The 9,478-nt window shown below is 43.9% G+C and overlaps 1 protein-coding gene across 1 annotated transcript in view; it reads right to left on the reverse strand.

Moving 5' to 3' along the window:
* Positions 1-3,987: 3,987 nt before the first annotated feature.
* sparcl2 (SPARC-like 2) overlaps positions 3,988-9,478 on the reverse strand; it is a 9,279-nt gene continuing 3,788 nt past the window's right edge. Inside the window, exons 2-8 of the mRNA XM_053436940.1 lie at positions 8,424-8,496; positions 8,095-8,206; positions 7,798-7,916; positions 7,551-7,705; positions 6,445-6,557; positions 5,300-5,394; positions 3,988-4,159 (exon numbers count right to left, since the gene is read on the reverse strand). Of these exons, the coding sequence (XP_053292915.1) occupies positions 4,104-4,159; positions 5,300-5,394; positions 6,445-6,557; positions 7,551-7,705; positions 7,798-7,916; positions 8,095-8,206; positions 8,424-8,496 (723 nt within the window). The 3' untranslated portion in view covers positions 3,988-4,103. The remainder of the gene's footprint in view (positions 4,160-5,299; positions 5,395-6,444; positions 6,558-7,550; positions 7,706-7,797; positions 7,917-8,094; positions 8,207-8,423; positions 8,497-9,478) is intronic.

Here is a 9,478-nt window from a genome sequence, read left to right on the forward strand (position 1 = left end):
TGACTCTCTTAATACATGAGTTCAGATTTGTCTCAGGTTAGAGGAGCTTGTTGTATTTACGGCGGATTTTTTCAGTAGCTAATAAAAAGTTAAAAGTTTATTTCACTCCCAGAGTACAGATGGAATGGCTCTAATGATACAACAACACACAAGAACAAAATGCACAGCACAGCACTCATGTGTGTGGAAGTTTAAGAACTTGATCCAGGGTGAAAGAAATGAAAAACCTGCATGTTACAGTGCATCAGGGCACAATGCAACGAATCCTGGAAATGTATCAGACGGAGACTTTTCATTTACAGTCTGTGAACAGGAGAGCCACAGTGAAACCTTTACGTCCTCCACCTTAGGGTCAAGTGTAGGTCTGAGGATTGGGGGGGGTTGCATTCACATCAGTGGCTCTCCAACCCCACCCAGCTCTCTCATCTCCACACAATGGCGTGGGCCTCATGTTCCGCGCTCCCCTCTCGTCTCTTTAATCAATATCATCGGGAGAGGAGACGGAGGCCCGATACATTGTGCTCCCACAGCTCCCTCCCTGTTCCACTCAGCGATTGGGGCCATTACCCACTCATTCACCAGGTACTTCAGCCTGTGGGGCTATTGAGGTCGCTGTGAATGGGACCCACTCCACCCAGAGGGAATATTGTCTGACCACAGGGTAAAATCCGAGACCAACACCACCACCCCCCCCCCCCTCTCCTTTCCTCTGTGGCTGCGACATCACTTCAAAGAAGAATAAAAAAATGTGCTGCATGAGGGCTATTAATAAATGCATCACTTCTGTGGCCACAACTGGACTTTATTTTTTTATTTTTTTTAAGTGAGGACCCTGTGCTCTCTTTCAAAGCCACCGTTCCTCCCCCCCTGTATATAACCCCCCCACTCTCCATCCGCTGGCCCACTTTTCTAGTCGCTAAGAAGTTCTGAAAGTTGCCAATCTGGCAGAGCACGATACGGCGGCTGCTTTTGAAGATTAGATGGTGATTAACCTTCGAGAGATTACTGCGCACATACAACTTAGTGTATGAGCCGCATCCTGGCAACTTTTATGCTGTGTTTTCTAGGGGAGGGGGGGAATTGAGTTAAAAATCATGTCGTCTGTAGTCTGTTGTTTTAATACCGTGGACATCTGTCGGACATCTGTCAGACCTGGATTCTGGTGACACACGCTCACATGTGCTCTCTCTCTCTGTCACACACTCACACACACATGCACGTCTCTCTATAGTTGTCAAGACACCCCACCCTAACCTTAACCATCACAACTAAATCCCAAATTCTAACCTAAACCTAAAACCAAATCTTAACTTTCAAGCAGCCATTGAATTTGTGGGGACCGGACAAAATATCCTCACAACAGTGGTATTGAACCAAAGTTGGCCCTTATAACTATAGATAGACATGTGCTCACACAACCACACACACACTAATATCTCTCTCTCTACCACCATGGCTGGCCTGAATATGTCTTTTGATCCCTGCAGCCCACCCACCCATCCACCCTCCTTCCCTCCGTTTAATAATTTATCGTTATGCAGTCACCGGACAAACTCCATCCGCGGAGAAAGCGACAGAAAGTGAGAGTAAAAATTTCATTTGGCGTAACTGCATGAAAAGAAGCTGCAAAACTGGCCTTTTCATCTATTATTGATGTGTGCTTACGAGCCATGCATTATGCAAGGGGCCGGTCTTTATGACAACCATGTATTAAATATCATGGTCTGGGGTCGGGGGGTCTTTGTCTGTGCGCTGTAAGAGCCACAGTTTCTTTATCAGAAATAGCCTGTGAGGAGCAAAGAGAAAGCGACAGAGAGAGATTGACAGAGAGAGATGAGATGAAGGGGGGGGGGGGGGGGGGGGGGGCATGATGGAGGGTGTGCTATAGCTGACAACGGGTTAACAGGAATCTTTATTTTTACCAGCATGTCATCACCAGCCGCCCATCTGCTCCGGAGCTGTCAGAGTCCCTCGGGAGTGTGTGTAAATGTGTGAGCGAGGGAGAAAGAGGGAGAGACGCGAGCGAGCCATCACAGATCAGATCACTGATCAGAACCCCCGAGGAAGAGGAGGAGGAGGAGGACAAGGTTAGAGAGGTGGGTGGCAAAGAGATACCTCCCTCCTCTAATATCCAAATGGGGTGTGACAGCAGGGGTGAGGACAGTAGGCGTGGAGGTGAACGAGAGAGTGTGTGTGTGAGAGTGTGTGTGTGACAGGAAGGTAAAGCGGTATTAGGTGGATCAGTCCACAGCGGCCCTCTCAGTATTTGGATGGGGGGGATGGAAGGAGATGGAGAGACAGTGGTCCAGAGGTTGTGAGAGGGAATCTATTAACTCAGAGGAGAGGGGGGGGGGGGAATTGAAGAAATGAAGAAACACAATCACAGAACAACGGTGAGGAAGAGGAGGAGGAGCTCCGCTTGTGCTCAATCTGTGAGCTTGCACTCAAGATATTTTGTTGCCGCAGCTTTCACTCTTCTACTCGCACTGGAACATCACACTGGAACACCACAGTTGGAGAACAGTTTGAGAACAAGCAGAGCAAATCTAAGCACAAGTGGGGGATTAGTTGAGTGTGAGCGCAGGGTTTCGAGTGAAAGCGTTACAAGATCTTAACGTGAAATCAGTGAGTCCTGCCCTGAAACTGAAAGACAATACTCTTGAATGAAGATAGGAAAAACCCATAGGGTGAGAGAGAGCCAGGACCAACAGTCATCCTCAGGTCACTCATCATTTCAGTCCAGCACAGTTAATCTGTCAGATTTCGTTCTTCGTTCATATCTGTTTTCCATTCCCCCCCCCCCCCCGTCTCCAGTTTAGACTGTGCAGCCGCTCTGGTCCACTCCTCTTGGGAAGTTTTAAGTTTTTGAGTGAAACTCAGATGGATCGAAAACATCTTGTTTTGATATTTTCTGATGATGCGCTTTCTCCTCGCACAACATGTTGAGGAAGCGAGTCCCTGGTCCTCGTCCGTCTTTGCATCTGCACCAAATCTGCATCTCACGTTGAGTCCCCCCCCTCTTCTTCCGTCTTCTCGTTTCTTCCTCCTCATCCTTCAGGCTTGGTGGATTTGAAGGCTAATTAGTTCAGAGAAATCAGTCATATACCAAAGAATCCACCCCAGGACACACACACCATCCTATTGATCTATGAACACAAACACGCACAATTTCACATGCATAAAACAGAGGGAAACAAATAACAACAGTTAGAGCATCATACATTATACATCGTGCACACATACAAAAAGTCACCCAGCTTATACATGTTTCTCTGACCTTGGCGGAGGTCAAGCGTCTCACATATTCAGCATCTTGCTCCCTGATGCTATTTACAGAGACCCGGCTGCACAAGACATGTTTTGCAGCATCGAAACTTGTCTCTCTTTTTCCCTTCTTGCGTTTCCTCCTCTCCTCAGTTACTCCTTCTTTCTCCGCCGTCCCGACCCTTCCCCCATCACTCTCTCCGTTCTCAGTCTTTCCCTCATTTCTGATCCATTTTTTATGCATTACTCCATTACTCTCTACTCCCATTTACAGTGCATTACCTCCTCCCATCTCTCACAAACACACTTTGTACTTCTCCCTCCTTCCCTCCCTCCTTCAGTCCCTTACCAATCCCTCGCTCTCTCCGCCACTTTCCTCTGCTTCTCCCCTTCACCCCCTTTATTATCTCCTTGTCTCCTCTCCGGTCACGTCATCTCACACTAAGCGCTTCTTTCTCATCTTATCTTTATCTCCCTCTCGTTTGTCATCCTGCGCAAATCACGCTGTCTGTCTGCACTGCTGTCACTCTCCTTCCTTTAATTGGTTATTCAAAGCATGCCCTTCAAATTGGGACTTGCCTATTGCTTGCTGCTACTTTACAACACAAATGTCAGCTGATGTAATTAACAATACTGGAGGTCAGGGTGTCCAGACATTTATTTGAGCTCACACATGAATGTGCACACAAGCAGCAGACTGTGAGACGTGATAAATGAGTATATTACAAATGCAGAGTGACACAGATGAGTGACCCTCGTGTGCAGATACGTCTTATTTTAATCAGGTAAGGTTGATGATGTTAAGGCACGGTAGAGATGCAGGGATTGATTTTCTCAGGTCAGAAGTTGTGCTCTTTCATCGTAGGACACAGTTTGCGGGAACCCATTCTCACTGCTGTGGGTAAAACAGACAAAAATGAGTCAAGTTCGGTTTGCAAGACTTCTAATGTACAGTAAGTGAGACACATAAAGAAAAAGCCTCTTAGATACTTATGTCTTATAGGTTTGGATTGCAAAGAAATCTCAATAACATTAAGAGGACGCCATGTAGAGGGAATTAATGTCCTCAAAGACTCGGATGTAATAAATAAACCAAATCACTACTGAATAGTTAATGCTGAAATTTTAATTTAAAGTGAATTTAATGAAATATTTTACATTGGAGACTATCTATCTAAAATAATACAGTCTGGTTCCTCCACTTTCTTTCTGTGCAAGAGTCAATAACAAACACAAGCCATATTTAATATAATTTTCAGGTTAGTCAAATTCAGAAAGATCAATTTGGATCTTAACGTTTAAATCATGTCAAATCTGTTTTCATGGGATATATTATCTAAACTTCTCATCTTGAATATTAGATGCTAAAATTTAAGAGAAGCCATCTATATCTAAACATCCATTATATTGAGACTGAGCTATGAATTCCACTGTCCGCTGGTGTAACCATGAGGTCATAAAAACCATGAGGTCATAGAAAGTCAGGATATCTTGGCGTCTACTTCATCTTTTTTGACCATTGTCTTTTTTAATGCGTCTTTTAAAAATCCACCTGAACTGCAACAACCGCAATAACCCTTTAATGAACCTATGCTATCATCATCATCAGTGTAAGTTGTGTCAGAAGTGAAGCAAAATGATTATAAAAGAAAACATTATATAATAAGAATATAAATTGTATTGATCTTTTGCTCTTCTTTTAACACTATGGAATTACTGCAGTTCAATGAAAGTATAATTCTATATGGGAGTGTAAAACTAAGATTATTAATAAATCTGAGAATTCCAAATATTGAACAATGGATCTGGTGTATGCTCATGTACCATCTGCACAGACACAAAACAACAAATCACAAGGACAGATAAATCAAGAATGATCTTTTTGTCCATTGCCCCACAATTAACCAGTTGATCTGTGAATAAATAGTGCTGTATATTAATTCTTAATTTAATAAAAATATATTATCTTCTTGTTATCTTCTTATTTATATGCCAGTGCCCGCATTTTGTTGGTTGTTCAAAACTTGTAACTAACCCATGAAATTGAAGAACCAGGCCTCGGAGCGATCCACCAGACAGGCCGTCCACTCCCGCAGGGTCACCTTCCTGTTCTTGTTCTGGTCACATGACCTGTGAACACGGCACAGAACAACATACGGTGACCTCACAACATGACACTGGCAGACAACAGAGCGACGGCACAAACAGATGCATTCACACGTTCTCCCATGAACCCATGCAGGCGTTGCATGTGCCTGCAACCTTGCGAGCACGAATTGACAGAGACAGGATATATTCACGCGCAGGGACAACTGCATCAGGGTTCTTCTACAACAGCCATCGTCTTTCACTTTGCCCTGCGGCATTATCTCTGAAGGGTACTCCTTCAATTTGTGTTAATCCATGGGCAGCGGGACACACAGTGGGTAATAAACATTATCATTGCTGGGAATGGTTTGACATTGACACCAGCAGCCCCGACTCCCACAAAAGCTGTCATTGCAGACTAACTGAGAAACGGGAGGCTGGGTGGGAGTTTAGGGATGGTCGAGAAAAGGGGGGAGAGATGGAGGGATGAAAGAATGAGAGAAGATCAGAAACGAAAGAGGGATTGACAGAGAAGGAGGCGGAGGATATAGTCTATTTGCGGGAAAGATGAAAGTAAAGTAGGAAGCGCAAGAGGGGAAAAGGAAAGTGGAAGAAGTGTGGAGGAGGAGTATGAAGATGGAGGGATGGTGTTGGTCATGAGAGGGGAGGGGAGGAGGACACAGGGAGCGGGGACTGGTATGGCGGATGGATGGATGGATGGATGATGGCATGCAGAGAGAACAGCCTGGTGGGAGGTGCAACATGGTCACAGATCGGAGGCGAAATGCATTTGTGTGACATTTTTTAGTGTGTAAAGAGTGTTTCGGTCATTAGGCAGTTCTTACCTTAGGCTACTGACCTACAGGTTAGGATCTTTCCTCTTGTCAAATCTTAAAGTTAATATGTGCTACAGGCTTCTATATGCAACACCAAAAATGAATCAGGAGTCATTCGTTCATGTACGAGAACGCTATGATTGTATCGGCAGCCTGACAATAATTGATCTAAGTAAATCCTTGTATAATTTTCTCCCGGATCAAACAGGCAACATTTCCTAGCTGTAGCATTATAGCTGGTGGTGGTGGGACTGACTGAAAGAATGGCGTGGCACAGTGCTCCAGCGGCATCCTCTTGTAACGCAGCTTCCTCAGGTCCCTGCGGCTCAACTTGCCGTCTTTGTTCTTGTCCAGAAGAGCAAATCTTTTCTACAGAGAAAAAGAAAAAATATCTGTGTTGACGCCAATTCAACTTATCGATGTTTGCACTTGAATTCCTATTGTTGCAATGAATGAAATTAACATCCAGACGAAATCTATTAGTCCCTTTGACCCACACTCTCAAGAATTAGACAACTGGATGGATTTCTACCACAGACTGAACACAAACTTCGACACTGCGTCTCGAGAAATGAAAATACCCTGTAGACATCATTAGGAGCCAGAGTTTGCACAGTAGCTGTCGGGGGACGGAGTCGAGGCAGCAAAATCTGTTCTGACATTTCAACCCATTTTACAACATCAAATATTTATTCAAAACCAAACTTTATAAGAAACATGAACACTAGAACAAACAATTTTCAGTCTGAGTTTTCTTTTAGCACCACCGTGAGGTTAAAATATTCCAATGTGAACAAAATAAACATAACTTCTAAACATCAACATGTGAGAATCACCATTGAGAATATGTTGCAAATATTTTAGTTTTGTCTTTTCAAAATAATCTTAATCTGCAGATTATTTTTCACAACATCCAAAATAAAGCCAAACTTTAAATGTTGATATATTTCAGGCCGGGAGGTGAAGGTGGCTGGAGGGAAGATAATAAGTTAAACCTCCTTTGAATAATTTAGTGATTATTGACCAAATCCTATTTATACATGATGTTGTTGAGAGCTGATGCGTGTGTCTCATTATGTGAATGACTCCACCACAAGAAACACAGGAACCAGCCACTTACAGGAAGTTGTTAACATCGATTGCTCTCCGGACAGGCACGGTTTTATATGTAACAAGGTGTCTGATGTCAAAAACAACTTTATGTTCAGTGCCAAGTTACATGAGGAATAAAAAAGTGATCCCTCGGTGTGTTTTTCCTCTGGAGCGTCACACTTAGTTGTGGGTATTGATTTTATTGGCATCATCTGTATAGCTGAGGTCAAGCATCCTCTCCACTCGGATGGAGGCTCACTCCAGCTCTACCTGTGCCAGGTGCGTCCTCTGGGCGTGGCTGAGGCAGGTCTGAGGCCGGGCAGCAGGTGCGTAGGACTCTCCCATTCGACTCAGGAGCAGAAACCAGTCCAGCAGACGATATGGAAACTGGCCCAGCTCGTCCTCAGTGCATTTATCCTTTGGGACTGATGAAGACAGATAACAGAGCTTTAACACTTTGGACACCTGCAGTGCACATGTGGACACTTGTGTGTAACATCTGATGCTGTGCTTTTACCAAGACAGGGGCCTGTGTGAGCCAGTCCAGTGCGGCGTCTCTTCCTGCAGGCGGCTTTGTGCAGCACACACTCATTCTTGTAGGTTTTTCCCAGAATACTGCACACTGGTGCCCTCTGCCTGGTGTCACAAGGCAGTGCCCAACGTGCAAAAGCATATGAGAATGAATCACGGTGTGTGCACAGCTGGATTTAGTAAACTGCTGTAGTTTATGACTTCCTCACAGAATCTGCATCTTTACACAAAAACAATCACAAATAAACGTGTGGTCGGTTTAAATCCAATGAGGTGTTTTTACCGTGGACAGGACTGAGGACAAACACACTTGGGGACCAGGACTCCGTCTTCCTCAACCACTTGGCACCAAGATCCAACTGGACTGTGGCATTTCAGCAACTCACAAAGCTTTTCTGCAACACAAAGAAACCTTATTGTTAATGTTATCTGTTTCCAGTCCACTTGTTCAGCTGCAGGAATTGATCAACTTTGCACTGGAGGAATCAATTTGGTCCAAATGCCAGGTTGTACACATGTGTGACTCATGGTAAGAAGAATTGCTTACAGAGAGATTAATAACAGCCAAACAGTCAGAAACATGCTCTACTGTCTCCTACAGTCAAGTCTTACCGGGCTCCACTCTGCCGATATATGGTCTCAGGCTCTCCTCAGCTTGTCTCTGTCGGCGTTGGGCTCGGCCTCCCTGATAAACACAAACACGCACACAAATATATTTAGTGCACTGTTGGACAACACCAACCAAATGATGGCAAGACATATCCAATTTGTATATAAGATCTTGTATCATAATAAAACTGCTTTTGGGACTTTGGTTGTGTGTCAGCTGGGGACTTACAGCCCTGCCTGGTGTCTATCTGTCAAACACTGGACCTCCTCCTGCTGTACTTAGAGTCTTTGAGTGTTGGTCTTGAAAATTCGCAAAGGCTCATAAACAAATGAATGTCATAACTTCCAGTGCTCCAGCATGTTGAGTTATTTAGTGAAGGACTGTTTCATATTTTCTTCGAGATTTTGACTCTTTTCTTTTCAGTGCTGTTTAAAGGAAGTAAAGCAAATGATAAAAACTACACTTTCAAAAAGTTCCTTATCATGTTTTAAGAAGACATCATTCCACTGGCATGCACTCAACTAAAATTAAACTATTTTATTGTGAACTTAACTTCTTAAACTCTGGATCATGAACCAAAAAGACGTATCCCTCACGTAACAATAATTTGATGCAGAAGAAACTTATCTCTTCTATAAATCACTAAAACGTGCCGATGTGCTGTAAATGAATTATTCCACAGTGAAAATGGTTTTGAGTTGAAAATCCCATCCATCTACACTCATTCACCCCAAACTTCTATATTCAGAAACTTTGTAGTCTGCGCCAGGACCACATCTGCCCCTGGACAACATCTGCCCCTGAGCCCTTCCACCTCAGATGGGAAACAGGTGCACAGCTGACCCAAAATACTGTAGCAACACTTCTCTAATCCCCCTTTAACCCTCCGATCACAAAGCATGCCTCATCACTGCAGCATAAAACAAAGGACGAGAGATTGTGTGCACAAAATATCCACATTATACATTTGTTTAAAGTTGTAAATCTGTTATCAAACATCCTCAGGTCATGAAACAATCATACGACGATGCTACATTAACGTTTTTCGGTAGATTTA

This window comes from Pleuronectes platessa, chromosome 12 (assembly GCF_947347685.1).
Source record: "Pleuronectes platessa chromosome 12, fPlePla1.1, whole genome shotgun sequence".
Classification (NCBI taxonomy): domain Eukaryota; kingdom Metazoa; phylum Chordata; class Actinopteri; order Pleuronectiformes; family Pleuronectidae; genus Pleuronectes; species Pleuronectes platessa.